Source organism: Erinaceus europaeus, chromosome 11 (assembly GCF_950295315.1).
Source record: "Erinaceus europaeus chromosome 11, mEriEur2.1, whole genome shotgun sequence".
In the NCBI taxonomy this organism is placed as follows: domain Eukaryota; kingdom Metazoa; phylum Chordata; class Mammalia; order Eulipotyphla; family Erinaceidae; genus Erinaceus; species Erinaceus europaeus.
The window spans coordinates 56518763-56545422 of NC_080172.1; the positions used below are offsets into that span (position 1 = coordinate 56518763).

Genomic DNA, 26660 nt, shown 5'->3' on the forward strand with positions numbered 1-26660 from the left:
ACCCTTGTAACACAAGGGAGCAGCATAAAGCTGTGCAGAGGCATCTTTTCTTTCCACCACCACCCCTACTCTCAAAATGAAAAAGGTTGGGCCTGGGAGGCCACTCAGCAGTACTGTGCATGCATAAGGTCCTAAATTCATTTCTTGAAGTAGCATTAAAAAAGACCTTTAGAACATTTTGAAGCTGGCAGGTACAGAAGGGATGAGGTGGATGGAGAAAAAAATAGTATGCAGGAAAGGAAGCCATATTTTTCTTTGAGCAGCAAATATGGGCTTTGTCTGTCAGTGTGACCTGGTTTTCCCCTTTGTCCTAGCTTCTCTCTGACAAGAAACCATCATCAGCTAAGTGTTGAAGTGCACAGGGAGGAAGAACATAGTCTCTTGTGTGCTTAGTTAGCACATGGGTGGAACTTGCAACCTTGTTTAACAGCTGACAAGTGAGATCATAAGAGAGTTAAGATATCTTAGCATCTTAGTCTGCCTCTATGCAAAACCAATACCATAGTTGCCTTTGTCTTTGGACTTGGAAAAGTAACTATTGTCTATATTGAATACTTTGAGTGCATAAGAGCCCTTCTTCAGAATGAGTAATTGAAGCAATGGGACCTTCTCCTGGACAGACTTTCTCTTCTTCTGCAAATAGTTCTTTGCATGGGGGTGCCACCCCCAGATCCCACCTCCTGAAGATCAGCAGGCCACCTAGTCTTACTTCCAGTGAGTGCCATTTAAAAGCCAAAGCAAGCTGACTACAAACTTTTTAACATGTGCCTCTCATCTGCACTGCAGAAATCCCTGTTACTTGTTAATAGTTTCTTTTCTTTTCTTTTCTTTTTTTTTTTTTTGTAGTGAAATAAATTGAGGTCTTAAATCAAGACCATTTGTTCCATCTTGGGCCATCAGAAAAAAACATTTAAAGTTGTAAAAAGTAATCTGCTCCATCTTACACTTCCTGTTGTAGGGTTAGGGCCTGTGCCTGATGGGGTGCACCTATAACAGGACACTACCGTGTACTGAACAGGGGGTCTCCTGGAAGGCCATGTAAACACCATACCCAGGAGAGTCAAGACAGGCTTTCAAAGAGAGGAGACCAGATACACATCCCATAGTGAAACACAGATATCTCTACAGTTGGAGTCAAATTTCTTCATTTATGTCATAGTACTTACTTCATTGAAGCTCACTGTGTGAAGGATGGAAGGGAGGCAAAGGTATAGGGTGCCTCAGAGAGGAGCCTCATGACTGCAGAAAAATGAATCCCTGAGTTTTATGTAAGGCACCATGAATGAGGCCAGTATAGTGGCACAAAACAAGTGAATGGTATCCTGAAACTTTCTGTGGTTTCTGTTTCCAGAATGCCTTTATTATGTTAAAATGATTCTATGGAAAATTCTGGATGTCAGTCATTCACAGTTCAGTATAAATATAGTACTCTGGCACAGATATAGTGAGGAAAAAGACAGAAGCAGAAGTCCATTGGTTTGAGTCCTCAGTTCACAGGTAAGAATAATGAAGAGGCAATTCACCTTGCCTGTGGACCATGAACTGGATAGAGACCATGGGCTCAGAACTGGGCATAATAATGCACCTTACACATGGTTGGCTGCTAACTCTCCTCCCCAAGCTGTACTCATAATATAGACCTTTCCTCAATTTGTGCAGCAAAAAGATTTTTTTCCTTAACCATTCTTAGAGAAAGTCAAGTTATTAAATCAGAAACAAAGGAAATTTCCTGAAATGAATCAAGTCAGCACAAATTTATACCTAGATCTAGTTCTACCTTGGAAGTTCTCTGGGAACAAGTTTTCTGACCGAGAGAGGTGATATTAGTCGGGCTTTGTAAGCATTTAACTCTTTAAAGACAACTAGACTCAAGCCAATTTGTAATTATTAGCAACAGTTCCACTACCATCTCTGCAAATGTACATTGGGTTTTTTTTCTTTTTCTTCATAAAAATTAACTTGGTGTTCCTCTTTGTATCCCAGTATCTCTGCCATTCTGATAATCAACTTATTTTTCAATTACTGCTTTTTTCCTCTTAAAATACCATTTACCCTTCTATAGAGCTCAGGTTCTAAGAGTTATAATGTGAACTGTGGACACCTTGAAAGGTACTGTCCTTAAGGAATATGATTTTGGATGTTCCAAAGCATACCATGCTGGATCTATTGGGAACCAGCACTCTCAGCAGTTTGGGGACTGTTCCAGCACTGTCCTGAAGGAGAAATTCTCCTTCTTTTTCTTCTTCTTCTTCTTCTTCTTCTTCTTCTTCTTCTTCTTCTTCTTCTTCTTCTTCTTCTTCTTCTTCTTCTTCTTATTATTATTATTATTATTGTTTATAAAAAGGAAACACTGACAAAACCATAGAATAAGAGGGGTACAACTCCACACAATTCCCAGTTCCTCTGTCCAAGGAGTCTATGGAAGAAAAAGGAATTCCTCCTTCTAGAATTTAAATGAAAGGTTCAGCAGCCCCAGCATTCAGCACGGTCTTGAACTCCAATAGGAGGATGTGAGAAGTGGACGGTTTGTAAAAGTCATTTTAAGTTTTCTTTTCTTTTTAAAAAATATTTATTTATTTATACCCATGTGTTGCCCTTGTTGTTTTATTATTTTTCTTAAACTGTCTGAGAGCATGTTTGATGTAGATTGTTGGGCTGGAGTGGCCCTTCATCTGTGGGGCATCATCTACCAACCCAATTCTTTTTAGAAAATTATTTATTATTTTTCATGAAAGAGAGATACAGAGAGGAAGATACAGAGAAAGAGACCAGAGCATTGCTCAGTTCTGGCTTATGGTAGTGCTGGGGATTGAACCTGAGATTTTAGAGCATGAATATTATTTGTATACCCATTCTGCTGTCTCCCCAGCCCACCAATCCATCTCTAACATCCACTTATGAGACAAACAACTCATTTACATACAGATTCAGGTGCTTTCATCACAAAAGAGATCTAAAGGGTCCTGTTGCCCAAATTGTGTTCTGAGACCAGTGACATCAGCTACACCTGAGAACTTATCAGAGCTATAAATCTTCAGACCCATAGGATCAGAAACTGTGGGGGAGGAGAAATACAGACTTCTATGGCTAACAAGATCTATAGGTGATGCTCATGCACATTCTAGTTTAAGAATACCCAAGATTGGTGGCTAGGAGGTGGTGTAGTGGATTAAGTGTTGGTTTCTGAAACATGAGGTCCTGAATTGGATGGATCCCTGGCATTCCAAGAACCAGACTGATGCTCTAGTTTTCTCTCCTCCTTCTCCCTCTCTCTTCCTCTCTTTATTAGTGAATAAATAAATCTTAGAAAGAATAAATCTTAGAAAGAGAGAAAAGAAGGAAAAGGAAGAAAAAGAAAGAAAGAAAGAAAGAAAGAAAGAGAGAAAGAAAGAAAGAAAGAAAGAAAAGGAAGGGTGCTGAGTGGTAGCACAGTGGGTTAAGTGCCCATGGTGCGAAGTGTAAGGACCTGCTAAAGGATTCTGGTTTGAGCTCCCGGCTCCCCACCTGCAGGCTGCAGGTGGATTGCTTCACAAGTGGTGAAGCAGGTCTGCAGGTCTCTATCTTTCTCTCCCCTTCTCTGCTTTTCCCTCCTCTCTTGATTTCTCTCTGCCCTATCCAACAAAAATGACAGTAATAACAACAACGATAAACAAGGGCAACAAAAGGGAAAAAAATAGTGTCCAGGAGCAATGGATTCATAGTGCAGGCACCAAGCCCCAGAAATAACCTCAGAGGCAAAAAAAAAAAAAAAAGAATACTGGGGCTAGGCGGTGGGGTATCTGGTTAAGCACTCACATTATAGTGCACACGGACCCAGGTTCATGTCCCTGGTCCCCACCTGCAAGGAGGAAGCTTCACAAGTGCTGAGGGGCTTCAGGTGTCTCTCTGTCTCTCTCCCTCTCTATCTCCTACTCTGCTCTCAGTCTCTCTCTGTTTCTATCCAATTATAAACAAACAAATAAAAAATATCTAATACTGCATATTAAATACTGGTCATTAAATGAATACTGGTAATTAAATATCACATACTTTGAAATAAGGAATTTGGGTTATAGCTTTGGTTCTCAGCCAAGGCTGCACATTAGAATCAGTTTTGAAAACTTTAAAACAATAAGGATGTGGAGATCCTTAGTGTGGGATTCAGCAACTTCTACATCTTTTTTTAAAATTTATTTTATTTTATTTTATTTATTTATTCCCTTTTGTTGCCCTTGTTGTTTTATTGCTGTAGTTATTATTGATGTCGTTGTTGTTGGATAGGACAGAGAAAAATGGAGAGAGGAGGGGAAGACAGAGAGGGGGAGAGAAAGACAGACACCTGCAGACCTGCTTCACTGCCTGTGAAGGGACCTTCCTGCAGGTGGGGAGCCAGGGGCTCGAACCAGGATCCTGATGCCTGTCCTTGAGCTTAGCGCCACCTGCGCTTAACCCGCTGTGCTACAGCCCGACTCCCAACTTATACATCTTTCAAAGCTCATCGATTCTCCTAGTTTGAGATATGACTATCTAATTTAATCCTAAATTAGAAATAAAGAGATGGGGATTGGGCAGTATCGCAGCAGGTTAAGCTCACGTGGCACAAAGCTCTAGGACCAGCCTAAGGATCCCTGTCTGAGCCCCTGACTCCCCCACCTGCAGGTAGGGGGTCACTTCAGTGGTGAAGCAGGTCCGCAGGTGTCTATCTTTCTCTCCCTCTCTCTGTCTCCCCCTCCTCTCTCGATTTCTCTCTGTCCTACCCAACAACGACATCAATTACAACAATAATAATAAACACAACAACAGTAAAAAAGAAAGAGATTAGAATTCTAGACAAAGAGATATCTCATCAGGTGGGAGGTCTGCTTTGCCAGGTTTCCACTCTGGTCCCACATGGGTCATGCCATGACAACAGCAGATGCTCTGGTGCCTGTGATAATATCTCATTCTCTGTCTCTGTATTTATTTCCATGTCTCTATTTGAATAACAGAGTGGCCCAGAACAACAAAATTACATCTGCATGAGGCCCTGACTCAGAAAAGTAAAAACAGAGAGAAATTGAAATGCAAAGAGGGTAAATTATATGCCCAGGGTCACTAGGTAGGTTATTGTGGCGGAGCTGTGAGTAGAATCCAGACCTCCTGACTTAATGGCCTGATTAAACTTTATGAATTACATATTTACAAAAAAACATAATCTAAAGGCTGTCTTTAACCTTTGTTGTAATCTTTGAAACTAGGCAGAGTCTTATAAAGAGGAAAATAAGCATACTTTTCTTAATCTTAATGATTAAGCTCCAAGTTAGCCTTGCTGTATTCTAGCCTCTCTCTCAGAATTGTGTTTATGTTGTCTTCAACTTCCGTTCTATCAGGGTTCCTGTTTTCAGCCCTCTCAGACTTGATTTGGCAACTTGGCATAGCACTGCATTTTCTCTGAGAGTAAGATTCTGCCCTGCATCCTATATTTTTGGCTGAAAGACTAAAAACAATGAAGTGAACAACAGTCTCTGCTTAAAATGTGTATTTAATCACATTTAACATGCTTCTACTGAAAATGGATAAGATAAACTAGACTTTAATGCTGTTTAACAGGGATAATGATTTGACAGTAAGAAATGGCAAAGTGAGTAATGGAAGGTTTATTATCTTTACAACAAGACTTTGGGTCAGGGGAATAATATAACTACAACATACTGTATTTTCATTTCTGAGATCTCAAAGATTCTAGGTTCAGCCTCCCACCACTGTATGCTAGAAGATGGTCTTTTTCTCATGAAAAAAAAAAAACAACTTTAGGATTCTCTCTTGATAAAAAATTTAAAAAATAAAATGAGGGTTGGGGAAGATGGCATAATGGCTATGAAAAAGTCTTTCATGCTTGAGACACTCGAAGTCTCAGGTTCAATACCCAGCATCACTATAAGTCAATATTTTGGTAGACAAACAAAACAACCCACTAAGGCTCTTACACAGAGAACAAGAGTTCAGTTATTTTGTTGTTGTTGTTGTTTGTTTTTTTGTTCAACTTTTCTGTCCTCCTCTGGAGTTACTGTGTGTAGTACATTTGTGTGGAATAACCTAGCATCAAAGTCTGTTGATTTAAAATAAAGCAATATTCTGTGAATACTCACTCCATCTTGGACATTTGAAGGCACCTCCTTTATGGCTTGTGCCTGGTTTAGACAGACTAATTTTTAAAGATCTCTGTCTCAACAGCATTCTTGTTTTGTTTTTCAGGAGGAAGCACAGGCACTTCGCCAACCACCTCCAGCACTGGGACACCATCCCCTTCAGCTTCTTCTCATCTCTTATCTCCATCCTGTTCTCCTCCAGCTTTTCATTTGGCCCCCAACACTTTCAACGTGGGCTGCCGGGAGAGCCAGCTGTGTAATCTAAACCTCTCTGATTACCCACCGTGTGCCCGAAGCAATATGGCTGCCTTACAGAGTTACCCAGGGCTGAGTGACAGTGGCTACAACAGGATCCAGAGTGGCACTGCTTCAGCCACTCAGCCCTCTGACACCTTCATGCCTCAGAGGACTCCATCCCTGATCTCAGGAATACCAACTCCTCCCTCGTTGCCTAGTAACAGCAAGATGGAAGCCTATGGTGGCCAGCTGGGATCTTTCCCCACTTCACAGTTTCAGTATGTCATGCAGGCAGGCAATGCAGCCTCCAGCTCCTCTTCACCACACATGTTTGGGGGAAGTCACATGCAACAGAGCTCTTACAATGCCTTCTCTCTCCACAATCCTTACAATCTGTATGGATACAATTTCCCCACCTCCCCTCGGTTAGCTGCAAGCCCAGAAAAACTGAGCGCCTCTCAAAGCACTTTACTCTGTTCTTCTCCTTCCAATGGGGCATTTGGAGAGAGGCAATATCTGCCTTCAGGGATGGAGCACAGCATGCACATGATAAGCCCTTCACCAAATAATCAGCAGGCAACCAATACCTGTGATGGCCGACAGTATGGGGCAGTTCCAGGCTCCTCCTCCCAGATGTCAGTGCACATGGTTTAATGGCCAGTCTGTTCCTATGAGGTCTACAGCAGCCAAAGCCCCAGAGTCTCCATGAGCCCCAGAGTCTCTGTCCTCCTCTTTGGGAGCCCAACAACTTTGGAAACCAGAAATTGTGCATTATTATATTTTTCTGGAGGAGGAAAGTATATACTCAAGATGGACAAAGACATTCTAACCACTGAGGGATACTTGTGGTGGAATCATCTCCAACTCAGTGGCCTTTTCAGACCTTAGTTTTATAAAGCATCATCTATTCCAGAGTGGCCTTTGAAGAAACTGAATAATCCTTTTATAATAATGATAAGGGAGATGCTAGTTTGTAGCAGTTATGAGAAGTTACCCCTTCACACAGACATACCTACACATGCATACAGACATTCATGCACACACACAAATATATTCCTACATATGCAAACATATATGCACACTGACTTGGAACTGGGTGAACTCTGTGAAGGGAGGGAGGCCCAGCATGGATACTTTCACCAAGAATTTGCCTATGTACAACAGGAGATGGACTAAACCAGTAGTGGCTGCCAACCTTTCTTCCCTGCAACTTACTCTGTTCTTTGGCATCAACCATGTATCTTGGAACCCCTCCTCATCAGTGAGGCTGGAAAACATCAACACTACAACTGAACTTGGCTTCCTAAAAAAAAAAAAATCATTTTTGGACTTTGGCTCTCTTTACTCAGTGTGCTATTGATGTTCCTAGTGGTGTCTATGGAAAGAAAAAGTAAGAGGAGAGAAGGATTAAAGAGAGATGAGAAAGACGAGAGAGACAGAGATATAGAGATAGAGATAGAGATAGAGAGAGAGAGAGAGAGGTGGTTAGCAAGGCTAAGAGGGGAAAAGTGAGTTGTCATAGGGTTTATTCACCCAGGAAAGCTGATTTTGGTTTATTCTCCTCACCTCCTATCCCTTCAACTTCACCCCCAAGAGGTTTCAGAAAGGATCACAGCATCACGGAGGAGACCTCTCTGGGACATTAAGAGTGGTCAGGGTATTGGTGAGGGGGATCGAGACAAAGAATACATCTTAATACCATAAGTCTGATCATCATGATCCAGAAGAGAGGTACACTACAATGGAAGGTCTTGGCTGCAGAGCATGAAGCCTTTCAGGGCAAGGGAAATAGAAGGAGTGTGAAACTGAAGAGTCTTATACTCGTGACAGATGACACCAAAGAGCATAGGTGACAAATCAAGGCCTGGCTTGCTGTATGCCAGATGCAGACACCTGACCTAGTTTGCCTGCCCTGCAGCCACTGCAGTATAAAAGGTCCTGTCACAACCTGGGAATTGCAGCCAGGTCTGTCCCATCCCCACCTGCCCTTAGGGCTCCATCTGTATCAGATAGTTCATTGCATTTTGAAGTTTTGGGTTTTCATCTTTCCCTTCCCCATTCAAGTCCTTTAATGTTAAGAAAACAAGTGAAGCTCAGTGCAAGCTAAACTTTTTAAGTGGTGTGGAAATGCAAATGATACCAGGTAAAATAATACAGATAATATTAAGATTTTTGGGTTTGAGGTGTTGTAGATAAATGTATTTATGTGCCTAGTGGGGTATCCAGTATTATGAATATTAAAAAGGAGGGCAATAAAAAGGGTATGTAAAATATGTATGAAGAAAAGGTGTATAAAAATTTGCCCTCATGCACGGAACTCTGTTTCTAAGTGCCAAGCACAGAAAGCCGCTAAATAAAATCTTTGCAGTTCTTTTCAGTGTTATTTGTTCATACGGAAGAAAGTGCATAGCAGCCCATGCTTTTGCATCACACTTTACAGTAATCACAGCATTCTATGTAGACTACTTTATGTCATCTGTATACAGATCCCATGAGGAAAACATTAGTACCTTTGTTTTGTTTGCAAGACGTATTTGTTGCACGGGGGGGGGGGGGGGGGGGGGTTATATGAGACAGAGAGAAAAACAAAGCAAGAATCTATCTGGTACATGTGGTACCAGGGATTGAACTGGGAACCTCAAGCATTCAAATCCTGTGCCCTATCATTTGAGCTTTTATCCCCGTCACACCCACTTCATTTATGACTGGTAACTGAACTCAGAGAGATTGAGTGAATTATCCAGGGTCATGAGGCTGACAGCAATCCTCATTGTAGCTGTGTTCCAGGCACTATGCCTTCTATACCATTTGTTGTACATGAATAGCCCATCTAGTCATTCCACAATTCTAAGGTAGGTATTATTTTTGCATCATTTTATAGGTCTTGGAACAAGCTTTAAAAAGCTTAAGTGGTGGGCCAGGGGTATCAGCTAACTAGTGATTATGCTGGCATCTTGATCTTAGGGTCTGTGCAGTTAAGTACTACCTGGCATTCAGCAGGAGCCCCAGCAATGCCAACAGGCACTTAGGCAATCAGGAAAGAGCTATATCCTCAAGGATTGAGGCCAGAATACCTCTGAAGCTGGATTTGCTTGATATGTTTGATCATAAATATATGCCTTTTACCTTGTATGTACCACCACAACACAGGAAGAGTGGTTTTGTTTGTTTGTTTGTTTTGTTTGTGTGTTGTTGTTGACAAGCAGCAAGTGGTGATTTTTAGGGGACTGGCAAAGTGCTTAGAGCTATTCCATTGATAAGTACTTTTGCATATTTTCTCATCTAAGCTCCACACTACCTATGAGAATTAGATAGGACAAAAAGTTTTGTTTTGCAAATGAGAAACTATAGTTATAAAGCTTATGACCAACATGTACTTAATATGGCTGGGCAGTTGCAGAGCCTGGACTTGAGGTGTCCTTCCCTCAGTCCTACCTCTGACTACTTTCCAGCCAATGAGAGCACACTGATTCACCAAGGCATGTGTCAGGAGGTTCATGTTGCGGAACACCACACTTACACAGAAAATGTAATTTGTCTCGGGAAGGGGTGACCAAATACTGCTCATTGGTTTAGTTTTATAATTAACTTCAATGGGAAGTTCATTAATCCACAAATCATTGCCAAACTAGATGGGACACTGCTGATGTGCACCTCCATAGTGTATAGACTCTCTGGGGATGGCATAAATTTACCTCAAAACATTGAACAAATTCCCTCCTACTTGAAATCTTGCAGTCAAACTACTTCATAATGACAGAATGACAACAATTACACAGGAAGTTTATGGTTGGGCTGGGGAGACAGCATAATGGTTATGCAAAAGATTTTCATGCCTGAGGCTCTGAGGTCCTAGTTTTAATTCCCAGTATAGTAAGCCAGAGCTGAACAGTGCTCTGGAGTCTCTTTTTCTCTCTCTGATTAAAAAGGAAGATAATGGTTGCTTTTGATTTTAGTAGCATACCACACATTGATCACTTGTCTAACAATGCATGAGGTATTTGGCAATAATCATGACATACGAAACAAGTTTAATATAGGAACTTCCTATTTTCACTTAATAGTAAGGATAATAATTAGTATACAGGAGTATTCAGTACAGAGCACTTCTGTAGTTAAGGTTAATCAAAACAATCCAAGTGAGTTATATGTAAATTTTGGTATATACCTGTAATTGAGAATGTAATTTTTTTTTTCAGAAAGTAGATGAAGAATTGCCAAGAATGCACTTTAATAGATTCCCTTTAAATGACAATAAATTCATTGGAGTTGGCTTTCTGATTACATACAAGACTTTGCTTATTAGAAAAAACTTTTTTCTATAGTTGTTGATGTACATGTTCATGTTTCTTGAGGAAAGATTGTCTTGCTGCTTTCTTTTCTCTCAATACCTATGAAAGTTTAGGGCCTACCATATAACCTCAGTATATATTTATTTTTTACTATTAAGTTTGTTGATCAGATCAAATTTTAAAAATCAGTACAAAATTGGACTAGCAAAATAGCTCACTTGGATAGTCTGCTCTTTGGTCATGGGCACAACCCAGGTTCCAGCCCTGTTCCTGTTGCACTGAAGAAAGCTCTGGTGCTGAGGCGTCTCTCACTAACTCTCCACTTCTGCACTTTCTCTGTGTCTATCTTAAAAAAAGAAAAATATTAGAACAAAAGATTAGTAAAAATGGTTGCAAGACCTTGTTCACTTCAGATTAATGGGGTGTAAAAGAACATTGTTTTTTTTTATTGACATAAAAATACATTGTTATTCACATAGTTTTCCATGTCAGATGACTTTAAATTTTACTTAGATACTAACTTGGCTGTGTCTGTTGCACATAGTGAAGGGTTAAAAATAATATATGTCATATTTTCTTGAAAGGGTTCACTTTTCAGGTAGTTATGGAAATGATATACAGTAATGGAAATGATATACAACAAACTCTGGAAACTCAGAAAAAAAAAGTTTTCAGTGTAAGAAGGCGAGATTGAAGTTGTTTTCATTGGGTTACTAAAACTTAATTGAACTTTGGAGAAGGTTCAGAATTTCCAACTAAGAGACAACGACAGGTTAAAAATGAAATATTATTGGGGAATGGAACACCTGGAATGGAATTAGAGAATACTATGAAAGGAAAGGCCTCACCCGAATGATGAAGCTGAAGGGTTGTCATTCCACACCTGACCTATGGTTTTGTTAATGTCTCCTTTATTAAATAAATAATAATAATAATAATAAATGAAATGTTATGAAATTTAATAAAAAATACATACACTGTGGATAAAAATTATAGTATTGTAACTCGCTGCACTACTGCTCACGCCCCCCCCCCCCCCCCAGCAAATTATAGTCTTCAAGAAAATTTCTGGGCCAGTAAGATCTGTGAAGGCACCTGTTTTTCCATATACAATATCCATATTTGAGATCCTGATATACCACAGGGAAATACTACAGTATTGAGGGATATATTGGTGTTATGGTATCTTTCTTTTACTTCCTCATTGTCTCTTTTTACTTGAAAAAGTTGATTTGAAGTAGTGAAGCACTGGTAATCACATACACATGTATGTCAGGCTAGCTGAGTCAAGATATATGCATATGAAACAGTAAATAATGAAGTATCAAATTTGTGGCAAAAACCATGTATGTTGTAGAATGTTAGAAGAAAGCAAACTTTTATTGAGTGTTTATTACATGTCATACATTATGCAAAGTTATCCTTTAATCCTCACCACTCCCCTATAGGATTTGTAATTCAATCCCTATTTTATAGATAGGGAACCTGAAATTCATTGAGGTTAGTAATGTGTACAAAAACACAGAATTCACAGGCACCAAAGATGGGTATTTCCACTACTATATTTTTCTGAAATTGGGATTTATGGGGACTGTAATAAAGAGAGATATGTTCATGGAGAAGATTGAACTTGAACTGTCCTTTGAATAATCCACAGAAGCTGCATAAATCAAGGAGAAAGGGAGGGGCCCCGAGCACACAGTTTGGAAGCAACACAGGAAAGATAAATATTCTCTATGTGGGACAATGAATTATGGCAGCAGGGCTGGGGGAGTGTAGGTTCCCTCTCTTAAGTCAAATCTTAATCTCCTCAGTCAAATGCTTGCCCCATCACACCTTTCACCAAGAGTTTTTTTTTTTTTTTTCTCTACATGAGATGTCCTAGCTCTGTACTGTGGACAATTGAGGATTTTCTCCAGGCTCTCAGTGGGAATCTTCACTCTGGAAAGGACCAAGATGGACTAGTAGGTGATGAAGGGGTCAAGTCTCAGTCTTCTAACACCTCACCGCTCTCTCCTTCTCTCTAGTCTGAGGCACCAGGAATCAGTCCAGCTGCTACAGACCTGGGGTGAAACTGCACAGAACTCCTTGTTTTTTGGGCCAGGCACACCATGCCATGTGGGATGGTGAAAGGGGACCTGGCTGCTCAAGGCCGAGAAAACATTCATCATGTTTTCCTTCTTAGCTCATTTTACTGCTCAGAGCACTCATCTTTTATGGGCCAGCCTAACGGCATTTCCCACTTCAGATGCTTCCTACTCACACTTTATGCTTTTACGAGACTTTATTACAGGCCCTGCAGAGGCAAAGAAAACCAAACAGATTCTGAGTTCTTTTTAGTATGCTCACCCAGTGAAACCAGTGTGGAAACAGAAGGCTGATAAAGGGTAGTCAAATCAACCCCCCAATACTTCTTAATCTAGAAGTTTCTGGGCCTCGTGAATAGGATTCTTGGCATCCTTCCCAATTTGACAACCTGTGTATGTTTCCTCAAACCATGGGTAGTTAAAGCCTCTCGTCTAAACTATCTTTAGATGATGTAACAACTAGCCTTCCAAATATTTACACATCTCACAAGCAAACATAGACTTTCTGGTTGATTTGACTCTTCTTCAAGCAGTGATTCTCATAAGCACTGAAGCTTTCTTCAATGAGATGGGGGATAAGCTAAAACGTGGGTTGCATACATGGTAAAACAGTACACTATGAAAGTGAGCTATTTCACTGGTCGTCCACCATCTTCATTTAATACATAGCTGGACACCTCTCCACAAAGGCAACAGATGGAGAAAGAATGGAAACTTGAACATGAGAGATATTTATAAGCCAGGCCTGGAAATGGTTACATGGCTTGCTCTCCATTTTGTGGTTAGAACTCCAGTAGATACACCAACTTACAGAAGAAGCTGAGAGATATAGTCTAGTTGAGTGTCTAGGAAGAAAAGAAAACAGACTGGTTAGGCATTAGGATGTCTCTGTGCATTCTTTAATTTTTTAATTGAGGGTATTAATGGTTTTACATTCAACAGTAAATAGTTGGTACATGTATAAAATTTCTCAGTTTTCAGCAAGATACTCTAACTCACTGCCTAGATTCGCCCCTACCATTGTACATTAGGACCTGAAAAGCTCCTTACCTTCCTACCCCACCTTCCAGAGTCTTTTAGTTTGGTGTAATACACCAAACCCAGTCCAAGGAGAAACTTTGTGTTTTTCCTTCTGTTCTTACTTCTTAGCTTCTGCCTATGAGTGAGATCATCTTATATTCGGTATTCATCCTTCTCTTCCTGATTTATCTCACTTAACCGGATTCCTTTAAGCTCCAACCAAGATGAGGTGAAGAGGGTGAATTCATTATTTTTAATAGCTGAATAGTACTCCATTGTGTATATAAGAGTTGCTTTCTCCATAAACATAGCCAGTAAGGTTAAGGCCAACTTCATGTTCCAGTTTTTTGAATGCTTTACAAAACAACCTAAAGCAATTGAGATTACCCCCCACTGGAATTCAGCTAATCTGTAAGATATGTCAGTACATTGTTATATTGCACCAAAGTAAAAGACTCTGGGGTTGTGGGGAGGGTTCACGTCCTAGAATATGATGGCAGAGGAGGACCTAGTGGGGGTTGTATTGTTATGTGGAAAGCTGAGAAATATAATGCATGTACAAAATATTGTATTTTACTGTTGAATATAAACTTTAAATCCCTCAATAAAGAAATTAAAAAAATGTTAGTAAGAAGGATGAGTTTTTCTCAAATGGTAATAATTATGAAACAAGAAATATTTATCATGTTATTATCACCTGTTAGCTAAGCACTTTACATCTATAATTTAAAAATTCCCAACAATTTATGGAATAATAATTATTATTAATTATCATTATTATCAGAAAACAAAGAAAAGGAACAGTGCAGAAAGGCTAAGGATCCTGTCCAAAGTCATGCTCAGATAGTCTCCTCGAGAGTCTGCGTTATTAGGGAGCCAAGTGGTGATATAGTTGATTGAACACATATGTTACAAAGCACAAGAACCCAGGTTCAAGCTGCGAGTCCTCACCTGCAGGAGGGGGGAGTTTCACAAGCAGTAAAGCTGTGCTGCAGGTGTCTATCTCTGCCTTCCTCTAAATTTATGGCTGTTTTTATCAAATAAATAAAGATAATAGTATATTAAAATAGTCTGTATTACTAGCTAATATATTAGAAGTTGTTTAATTCATTCATTTCAGCAGTGTTTTCGTTAATTTCTGTGGGAAAGATACTGAAAATTGTTGCTTGCTGCGGCAGTGGGACGCAGAAAAAGGAGGTTTGGAGCAGCAAGGAAACACAATCCTTCATTGTTGGGTCAGAAGGATGGTTCAGGCCACGTGGAGCCAGCCAAAAAAATAGGCTGTCCTGGCTCCTCACCACAGGCAAGAGAGCAGGGAGGGAGAGTAGGAGGGCTTTTTAGGTCAACACCCAGGAGTGGGACAGGATTGGTTGGGGAAAACACCTGAAAGTACCATATATCTCTGTGGGAAGTGGCAGAGCCTTGGGGAGAATGCTTAAAAGTACCGTATATCTCTGTGTGAAGTGGCAGAGCCTTGGGGGACATCTGCACAGCAGAAAATGCTATAGGTATGTGATATTCTCTGCCCCAAGAAAGCATACAGAAAATAAGGTATCAGCTCTCTATGGTTCCATTCAGAAATAGCCCAAGTCTGACATGAATATGGAAGCCATATGGAATGTCAATATCTCATTCTGCTCAGTCTGGAGTTTCTTCAGGTCTCTGAATGATCTTCCTACCCTAAAGTAGAAGCATGGGAAATCTTTCCCTGCAATCTCCAGGGTCCCAGCAACATCTTCCTGTACATGATTTCCAAAGTAGGCTTCTGGAACTAAGGTTAGACTAACACTATTACAAAGCCCAGGCTTGTGGGGTCTGAATATTGGTGATGGTGCTCCCAGCTAATATACTCACAAGTTGACTCATCATACAAGTCAACAACCATCTCTGGTTTCTTTACCAATTAGTCTTATTTTTGGAGAAAACCCCTTCATCCAGAAATGGCTCACAAAAATATGTCAGCAAACTGCCACACTTTCCATTTTCTAGTCTAAGAATCTGCTGGTGTGAGGGTTTCATGCTTCATCAATAGAGAATTTACCCTCAATTATGGCTTTGTTTCACTGCAGTTTGAGTTTACATAGATTTCATTAATATTCTTCATACCTCATTCTCGTATGGACATATTCTCCTGACACAGGCCATAGAAGAATTTTCTTACACATTTAGAATTAGAGAAGATTAAGGTCCTGGAAAAATAATCATGGCAGGGGCCGGAAGGTGGCCACCTAGTAGAGCATGCATGTTACAGTACATATGGACCAGGATTCAAGTCCCCTGGCATCCATCTGCAAGGTGAAATATCATGAGTGGTGAAACAGTACTGTAGTTAGCACTCTCTCTCCCCTTTTCCTTGTCTATCTTCCTCTCCACTTTTAATTTCTCTGTGCTTCTATGCAAAGTAAATAAATAAATATTAAAAAAGAAAAAATAATAATGACAAAAATCAGTGGTTTTCTGTTCAAACCCTGGGATAGCAGACTCCTCAGGACTTAATTGCTCAGGGCATTATCTATTATGTATCTAGACATTGCTGTTTCTTTTCATATGTGTGTGTGAAAAATAAATACATATTATTTGTTTTATTTCAATGATAAAGATACCAGCGCACTATTAAGCCCTGGCTTATGTTGGTGTGGGGGATTGGATCTGAAAGTCATCTTGCATGACCATTATGCTATCTCCCCCATCCAACACTAGTATTTCGAAGTGGACTGGTATTGGCCAGGGGGTTCTCTGGGACTTCCTCTGTATCTGAGATAAGATGATGATTTTATGATGGGTGTGTGACTGGAAAGCTGAAACAGAGTTTAAGAAGTTCTTGCGAGTCAGGCTGTGGCGCAGCGGGTTAAGCGCACGTGGCGCAAATCACAAGGACCTGCATAAGGATCCCAGTTCGAGCCCTGGCTCCCCACCTGCAGGGGAATCACTTCACAAGTGGTGAAGTAGGTCTGCAGGTGTCTGTCTTTCTCTCTCCCTCTCTGTCTTCCCCTCCTCTCTCCATTTCTCCCTGTCCTATCCAACAACAATGACATTAATAGCCACAACAATGTTAAACAACAAGGGCAACAAAAGGGAAAATAAATAAATAAATATTTTTAAAAATTTATATAGAAAAAAGAAGTTCTTATGTCAAGCCAGATAATTTGATTTGGTAATATCCAAGCAGCTCAACAGAACCTCTTGGGAGAAATGAAGGAAGTACTGATGATACTGACCTATCGACTAAACTAAGACTATTGACCAAACTAAGTCAATCCAAGCTGGCTGCAAAATTCCTTGTCTCTTCTAAGATGAGAACATGGGAGAAATCAGTCACCCCCTTCAACATGGCCCTCTACAAGACCTGAGAAATAAAGTCAGCATTGCGGTTTTAAATGAATTAGTGTTTCTGCAATGATAATTTCAGCTGGAAGTATGATTATATTTGAGTGTCAAGACAAGCAGAGTTAAGATTTTATGACAAAGAGATACTGGAAAAGAAAAAAAAAGTTCTGAATTATAATCAGTCCATATCCCTGAAATACTATTCACTCATATAACCAGACTTTTGACAATGGCTCATCAATACATACAAAAATATCTACTTTGTGTGGGACAGAATGCTAAGTGCTAGGTAAAGATGCTAGTCTGTACAATTTAGGAGGTCACAGTCTAGTATAAGACAGATCACAGACATGAAATAAAGCATGAATGCTATGGCCACATGGAAGAGATTTTGGTTTTCTAGTCTGATTTCAAGGAAAATTTCCTGCAGCTGATGATGGATGGTTAACAGCAAAAGTGCCTATTATAGACACAGAACAAGCTGAAGACCAGTGATTATTATCAGTTTTGGCTTACAATCATGCTGTAAGGGTGCACTGAAGGGGCCAGAGAAAAACACTATGGTTTGTGCACCAGACCTTTATACCTGAAGCCTCAGATGTCCCATGTTCATTCCCTGCTGATCACCATAAGCCAGAGTTAAGCAGCCCTCTTGTTTCTCTCTGTGTATTTCAACAAAATAAAATATATACATTAAAAATAATATGCTTAAGCACATGGTCACAAAATACCATATTTCTGTGGAATTCTTGGAAGTCTCATCTTAGAGGAAGTGGCTCTGGAATATTAGGAAATAATAACACAAGAGACCAAGATTAGATCTAAGGAAGTTTATCTTAATAAAAAATTTCTGAGCAGTCCAAGAGACTAGAAGAAACAATTCACTGAGACATGTAAGTTGTGTGGTCATAACCTTTTAAAGATTTATTAACAAGAAACAAAGAGGGAGGGTGTGTGAGAGGACTAGAGCATCACTCTGTCATACACAACACTGAGGACTAAGCTCAAGATTTCATACTTCAGGTCCACAACTCTACCTTCTCTGCTATCTTCCAGGCAACACCATATGATTTTTTCCATAATTAGATTTCAGGAAACCAAGCAGAGACTCAACTTCTTTTGCATGTTTGGCGAGTAACACCATGTATAACCACGTCATTTTCACACTGGGCACTTGATGACGTGAATGTGTGTAGACACTTAACCCACCACAGAAAAGCCAAGCACAGAGTGAAAAGGTCACTTGTGGGAAGGTGTGAGATGTGCAGGGGAAGCCAAATCATGAAGGGTGCCTCATGCAGCGGCCAAATCAAGCAAGATTCACCAGGGGCCTTCTGCTTGTTCAGCATTTCATAAACCCACATTCAAAAATGCTAGCAGGGTCTAGAGATGCAGAATTATGAGTTATTTAACTTGGCCTCAAGCATGACTAGCTCTTTTGTGAGTTGGCTGTTCTTGGGGATGTCACACCTTGATTTGACAGGGCTTTACTGAAGATTATTGTTTTAGCTGCATTTTATACTTCCAATTGCATAGTCCTCTATGCTAAAAGAAATAAATAAGTAAAAGAAATAATTAAAGAAGGACCGGTAGTGGGGAATATATTCACTTCAGCTCTTTAGCTGAGGAAAAAGACAGCTCTTCTGTACTACAGGAAGAGAAGTCCCAAAGGGGTCTTCCAGATGCACAAAGAACTATCCTTCCTGTCCACTGTATTGAGTAGTAAGCCTGGTCAGAACTGGGAAATGTTAAAGAAATGAGAGGGTAGTAGAGAAGCCCTTAGCCTTAAAAAGAACCCTATTTGGGGTACAGCTGTCTTGAATACCCACCTCAAGATATTCAGAGTATAGGATTTTAAGACTGAGACCTTTTTCCTTTCCATTTTTAAAATTTTATTTATGAAATAAAAAAGAAAATATAGACAAAACCATAGGATAAGAGGGGGTAAAATTCCATACATTTCCCACCACTAGAATTCCATATCCCATCCCCTCCACTAGAAGCTTTCCTATTCTTTATCTCTCTGGGAGTATGGACCTAGGATAATTATGGGATGCAGAAGGTGGAAGGTCTGGCTTCTGTAATTGATTGCTTCTCTGCTGAACATGGGTGTTGGCAGGTTGATTCATCTTCCCAGCCTGTCTTTTCCTTTTGGGCAGGGCTCTTGAGAGATAGGGTTCCAGTGTACACTGGTGAGGTCATCTGCCAAGGAAACTCAGGTTGGTGTCATGGTAGCATCTACAACTTGGTGGCTGAAAAGCATTAAGATATAAAGTAGAACATTTAAAAAAAATAATCAGGAACCTAAGGACAGAAGTATAGCAGATGAGATTTGGGGGCTTCCATTTTGGAAAAAGCTAGGAAGTTTATTTTAGGTATATTCCAAGGGGCCCATGACTTTATTAATTTTTGCCCGAGCCTGATAGCTAACATGCAAGTGGGCTGAAAGTATTGTCTGGGGAAATGGTGTCAGAGTTGGAAATAGGACTAGAAAGCTGGATCAGGAAAGAGAGTAGCTCCCAGATAAGGGAAAACTATACAAACACCATTAACTATAAACCCCATTGATCTGATTATATTCAGCCCATATTCAGCTCAGAAGCCTGTGTAACCTCTGCAGTTATTGACACATTTGTACAATTTCTCCTCCCCCTGATAAGTGTCTGCAAAACACTTTTACCCATAATTTAACTTCTTTTCTTCCATCATGTACCAGGACTGTAGATATACATCCCCTCCCAACACCCTACCTTCCCCTCCTTCTCCAGAGTCCTTTGCTTTGGTACAACACACCAAATTCAGTACAAGTTTTACTTTGTGTTTTCCCTTCCTGTCTTTGTTTTCTTAAGTTCCACCTACTAGTGAGATTATCTTGTATTCATCCTTTTGTTTCATTTTATTTTAATGGAGAGAGAAATACAAGGAGAGCGAGAGAGAGAGAGAGACCAGCGCACTATTCAGTACTCAGCTCTGGTTTATGGTGATATTGAAGACTGAGCCTGCAACCTCAGAGTCTGAGACACAAAAGTCCTTTGCATGAAGACTATGCTATCACTCTGGCCCAATAGGAGCTATAGAATCAGCACTGATGGTGGCCCAAAACTTCCCAAAATTCTACAACTATAATAGTCTCCTCATCTATAGCCCAATATAAGAGACACTTTTTACAGGTCTCTGATATCTATAATGCTGTATTAAATTTAGTTGATTTTCCACCATGATTTGGGGGGGGGTAAATTATGTTTAAAGAATTAAGTGAAAAGAAAAATCAGCAATAAGCTAACAAGTTTCACTTGTATTGAAGTCAAAATTGAAAATTTGGATAACTCATTTCTCCTAAGATGCTTCTAAATGCTTTTTAATCCATTCTTATTAAAATATATTTTCTTCTTCCTAGTCACAATACTCCCAGAAATACAAAACCCTAAAGAAGACATTTATCTTTAAGTATTTGGTAGTGAAAAATTCCTGGATTAGTGAGGACCTCTGTATTTAGAATAAGAATGCAGTTTCTTCATTTCCTCACATTCAGCGTCTCTGAATTTCAGTTTCTTTATCTGTAAAATATTAAAAACAGAGGTTCTCTTTTAGAAAAAGGAAATGACTGGATAATTTACTCGAGTTTCGGTAGTTGTAAACTAAGGATAATGTAGTGAATTACAGTACTCAAAGACAGTGTTTTTATTTATGTATTTTATGGCATATAATACAGTATTAGAGTCATAATATATGATAAATTATCTGTTGACCTGGTAAGCATTATTTATTTTCCATACTCAGGCTTCCAATTTATAGAATTATGTGTGCTATAAAAATGCCAAACTATTATCAGTAACATAAAAAATGCCCTTTGGTGTACTTTTGTTAATTGTTTGACATATATCAAATTCAGATTATTTTCCTAACACTGTGCAGTTCACATCTTCATATATCTACTTGTATGCTTTCACATAGGTTTCTTTATTTCCTTTTTTTTAAAAAAACCAAAGTGAAATTATTATATTCATTATTCTATAGATTATGTCAGAAAATAATTACACTTTTTCCTTAGCTGATGGTATACTGTATTTCATAGTATGAGTGTACTATAATTTTTACCCAATTCTTTTCAGGCAAACCATTAGGCTGCCCCTATTTAATTAATCTGCTTATTTTAACAATTCAAACAATGATGAAATAGAGTTCTAAAATACATGAATATGTATTTTGGCCACATATATTAAATCATAGCTAGTCAGTAAATCATAGCTAACCTTAGTTCTAGTCTTTATGGATTGATTCCAAAGATAGAATTAGTTCTTAGCAACTCATCAAGACTTCTTCGGGGCTCATAATCCTCAAATGTGTAAGGCTTACTCAACAGCTGCTGCCAGCACCAGTTTCCCCAAATGTGTCATCTTGTGGGCTTCTGTGGACTTGATTATGAACATACTGGGTGTTGGTTCCAATAACTCCCTTCTCTCATCCACAGATGCTCAGGTCACGGGTACAGTCCTTTAAACCTCTAACTATACATAGACAATTTTAGCAACAGCTTGTCTGGCATCTGTTTCACCAGGTTCTTAATCTCAGGACCATTAGCAATTGACACCATAAATAAGATCACCGGTGAGAGCCTGGAATCTTGGGATGGGCTGAGAATTTGACCTGGAGATACTGAAGGGATCTGACAAGAACAGTTTTATGGTAATCTAATATTTGTAGCAAAGAAAGGGTGACTCTAGCACATAGTTGAGTGGACACACAGGTTTACCAGCCTAGAGGTCCTCTAGAAATAAGATAAAGTTTCCTGACCTATCTCTGGGATTATCTGTAGCCATGGGTACAACATATGGTAGTTACAAGTCATCTCTTATAGTGAGTGGGATAATAAAGCCTCAAATTTTAGGCTTTGAATAGAGGCTGCAATCATGTAAAATGCTAAATGTTAAAAAAATAATGACATAAAAACTAAAAAAAAATGACATTTAAGAACAGGAAGATTTTGCATGATGGAATGAACTTGGGCATCTCTTGACGACAGCAAATGAGGATTTGGTTACATTAAGGCCACTGTCTATGGATGCAATTCATTTCATACATTTTAACATATGAGATAATAGTTTCATCTATTAAATAATATGGGTGCTGAGGATGGATAGCCTCTTCAGAAGGGTCATGAACTTTCCAGTTTGACAGATTCTTCACTAAGTCTGCTTCATGGACATTTGAATCTATAAATTGCTTCCCTGCTTCTTCTAGCGTTTGCCAATTGCTTCCCTGCTGAACATGGGTGTTGACAGGTCAATCCATACTTCCAGCCTGCCTCTCTCTTTCCCTAGTGGGGTGGGGTTCTGGGGAATTGGAGCTCCAGGACACATTGGTGGAGTTGTCTGTCCAGGGAAGTCTGATTGGCATCATGGTAGCATCTGGAACCTGATGGCTGAAAAGATAGTTAACATACAAAGCCAAACAAATTGTTGACTAATCATGAACCTAAAGGCTGGAATAGTGCAGATGAAGAGTTGGGGGTTCTCCATTTTGTAGATAGCTAGTAGGCCTATTTTAGTTATATTCCAAAGGGCCTGTGACAATAATAGTTTTTTTTTTTTTTTTTTTTTTTGTCCCTGAGCCTGAAATCTGATATGCAAGTGGATCCGAATTACTATCTGGGGAGATGGTGTTATGGCTGGAAAAAACCAGAAAGCTATATCAGGGAAGAGAGTAGCTCCCAAATATGGGAAAGGTGTATAAATATTGTTGACTTTAAACCCCATCGATTTGATGTGATCTGGGGCGCATATTCAGCTTAGGAGTCTATGTGACCTCTGCATCCCTGTAAGTCTGAGCTCATATTCTATGGTCATGAGTAGGAGCATTCCAAGCTGCCCCAATATCAGGACCCATCTGCCTAAGGTGTAGCATAGAGTATGTTTTCCAGCCTCCCTTCGGAGGATGGAACATTTCCTACTGTTGTTGATCCAAGTTGAGGGCAAGGTTCTATGGGGGGCCCACAAAGGGGTCTGTTTTGTTGTTCCTGATAGAGAGGGAATGTAACAATGGAGAGAGGGATTTATTCGAGGTCTAGGCCCATCATGTCTGTTTGGGAATCTCAGGACTCCCCGAATAGGGCCCCAGCTGGTGGGGTGGCCTGATAGTGACTAAACAGTCATTGTTAAAGTATGCCAGTCTCTTGACACAAAAAGGATATTTTAGGAAGACAGGGTTGATGACAACATAAGAATAACTCTCTGATAAATTGTTTTTGATAAATGATAAAATGCACACCTTAGGACTAAAGGAACCAAGCCTCAATAAATGATCAAGGGAACATTAAATAAAAGATGGAGAATGGGAGTCGGGAGGTTGCACCGTTGGTCAAGTGCATGTGGCACAAAACGCAAGGACCAGCGCAAGGATCCCGGTTCGAGCCCCCAGCTCCCCACCCACAGGGGAGTCACCTCACAGGTGGTGAAGCAGGTCTGCAGGTGTCTATCTTTCTCTCCCCTTCTATGTCTTCCCCTCCTCTCCATTTCTCTCTGTCCTATCCAGCAAAGGCGACATCAATAATAGCTACAATAATAAAAAACAACAAGGGCAACAAAAGGGAATAAATAAATATTAAAAAAGATGGAGAGTAAGGTTATGGTCATTAGAAATGTATGGAATAGGTTGAAGTTTGTGGAAAAAATGGTAAATCTTTAACTAGAATATTCCAAATCATTTAGTGAAAAGTTAGCATTTTTCATAGGCATAAGAGAAAATAAAGCACCATAGTTTCTGATAAATTTCCCTTTTCTTCACCAATTAGAAGTGTCTTAACCATAAAGTATAGAACAGATGTAACTAATAGGAAATTGAAGGTCAGAATAAATGGGAAGACAAAATGAGAATTCTAGTAATAAGGTAGATATGGATCAATAAGGCATCTCTAGATTTTGGATTTGGGTAAACTTGTATTTGACATCTGATTTAGTCTGACTGTAGTTGTTTAACCTCAGTCAACTTTATAAACTCTGAATGTCAGTTTTCATGGTTAGGATTAAATGAGGTATGCATGCTAAATGCCTGCCAAGCACATAGCAGACCCTCAGTGCAAAGCTAAATGAATACCCAGGTTTTCCATTCTGGAGGAGTTCCATAAGTAAGATAAAGTTTCCTGACATATCTCTGGGATTCTTTGTAGTCATGGTTACAGTATTTGGTTACTGCTAGTTATTTCTCTGACTAAGGGAGCAGGGCTCAGACATTAATAAGTTTAATTCTTTAGAGTCAGATGAATCAAACCCTGAATACTGGAAAGATATACTGATGAGATTGGGAAATTATCAGTGATACTAGTTAAGAAACCCCAGCTATCAGAGAGCAGTCCCAGAAAAATTGGGGCAAATACCATTATTTTGGAAAAGGAGTTGGAAGGAGGAGTTTAAACACTATGGAGTTGGTGTTAAGTCCAAGAAAAATTCGGGAATATATTAATAAGCATATACTTGAAAGTTCCTGGAAAAAGCAGTGGTTACTAAGAAGTCACCCCATAATTGCTAAGAAAAAAAATTTCCAAGCAATTTCTATTTTTAAGGTTTTCTCTAAACTGCTGAACTAACCCTATGAATTAACAAGTCAAGTTCTTGATGTGACACCAGGACTATCTTTTAACTATTCAATATTACACCTATGAAGTATATACTACGATCATCTCCATTTTTTATAAAGAAAATATAGATTCAGTGGTAGCATGTTTTAGATTGCTTTTTATACTTAGCAAAAGTTACATGTTTCAGTGAGATGGGATCAACCGCTACATAGCTGACAAATGAGTTTTGATGGAACCATTTGTGTATGATAGGAAAGAAGACAAATGAAAGTAGGAAAAATACATTTAAGTAGTTCAAGATTTGATTTGATGTGATATTTAAGTAAAAGAATTAGCTTTCCAAAAAAGCAAATGACCCCATCCAAAAATGGGCAGAGGATATGAATAAAACATTCACTACAGAGGAGATCCAAAAGGCTAACAAACATATGAAAAACTGCTCTAGGTCACTGATTGTCAGAGAAATGCAAATTAAGACAACACTAAGATACCACCTCACTCCTGTAAGAATGGCATACATCAAAAAGGACAGCAGCAACAAATGCTGGAGAGATTGTGGGGACAGAGGAACCCTTTTACATTGCTGGTGGGAATGTAAATTGGTCCAGCCTCTGTGGAGAGCAGTCTGGAAAACTCTCAGAAGGCTAGACATGGACCTTCCATATGATCTAGTAATTCCTCTCCTGGGGTTATACCCCCAAGGACTCCATAACACCCAACCAAAAAGAGGTGTGTACTCCTATGTTCATAGCAGCACAATTCATAATAGCTAAAACCTGGAAGCAACCCAGGTGCCCAACAACAGATGAGTGGCTGAGAAAGCTGTGGTATATATACACAATGGAATACTATGCAGCTATCAAGAACAGTGAACCCACCTTCTCTGACCCATCTTGGACAGAGCTAGAAGGAATTATGTTAAGTGAGCTAAGTCAGAAAGATAAAGATGAGTAGGGGATGATCCCACTCATCAACAGAAGTTGAGTAAGAAGATCTGAAAGGGAAACTAAAAGCAGGACCTGACCAAATTGTAAGTAGAGCACCAAAGTAAAAACCCTGTGGTGAGGGGTAGACATGCAAACTCCTGGGCCAGTGGGGGGTGGGAGTGGGTGGGAGGGATGGGTCACAGTCTTTTGGTGGTGGGAATGGTGTTTATGTACACTCCTAGCAAAATGTAGACATATAAATCACTAGTTAATTAATATGAGAGGGGGAAAATCAATTGTATGTCTCGAAGTTTTTCAAAACACAAACTGAATCTTTTTAATATATAGGCTGTGTATTTGATATGCGGACTCTCTCAAAAGCCTAGACCAAGTAGATCAGAAGCATCCAATAGCACAGCTATATACAAGATACTGGGTATTATACAGCTAACCCTAACAAAAGGACTTTTCAAAGTTAACCCAATTACCAAATAATGTGATGATAACATTAACTATCAATTGTCTTTTTGAACCCTCAGACAGCAGGAACCTCACATCTCCACTATAGAGCCCCTACTTCCCCCAGTCCTGGATCCCTTGGATAGGGCCCACTTTCCCGTATGCCTCTCCCAATCCATATCAAATAATATTGCATCTGCTGATCACAACCTAACCAACACAACGATTGCCACCTCAACATGCTTCACTTCAGACTGTGTCCAGAGACTTCACATGTAGAATGACAACCCTTCAGCTTCATTACTCGGGTGAGACCTTTCCTTTCATAGTATACTCTAATTTCATCTCAGGTGGTTCACTTTCTAACAAAGTCCCATAACCTAGATATACACCAGTTTCTGTGAGATAGAGCATATGTTCACACGTATCCATAAACTACTGCAAAATATATACCTGAAAGCAGAAGTACACCAGAGTTTGCAGTGAGTACCTCCCTAACACTTCCTCTCCACTATTCCAAGCTTTGGGTCCATGATTGCTCAACAATTTGTTTGGCTTCGTATGTTAACTCTCTTTTCAGTCACCAGGTTCCAGATGCCATCAGGATGCTGGCCAGGCTTCCCTGGATTGAA

At 39.6% G+C, this 26660-nt stretch overlaps 1 protein-coding gene across 6 annotated transcripts in view; it reads left to right on the forward strand.

Moving 5' to 3' along the window:
* TBX15 (T-box transcription factor 15) overlaps positions 1 to 8715 on the forward strand; it is a 162776-nt gene extending 154061 nt beyond the window's left edge. For 5 of the 6 annotated variants that reach the window (XM_060201802.1, XM_007534686.2, XM_060201800.1 and 2 more), the window contains exon 8: positions 6214 to 8715. In XM_060201802.1, coding sequence (XP_060057785.1) covers positions 6214 to 6998 — 785 coding nt within the window. In that variant the 3' untranslated portion in view covers positions 6999 to 8715. The remainder of the gene's footprint in view (positions 1 to 6213) is intronic. The other variant, XM_060201804.1, reaches the window with a different exon arrangement.
* Positions 8716 to 26660: the final 17945 nt, after the last annotated feature.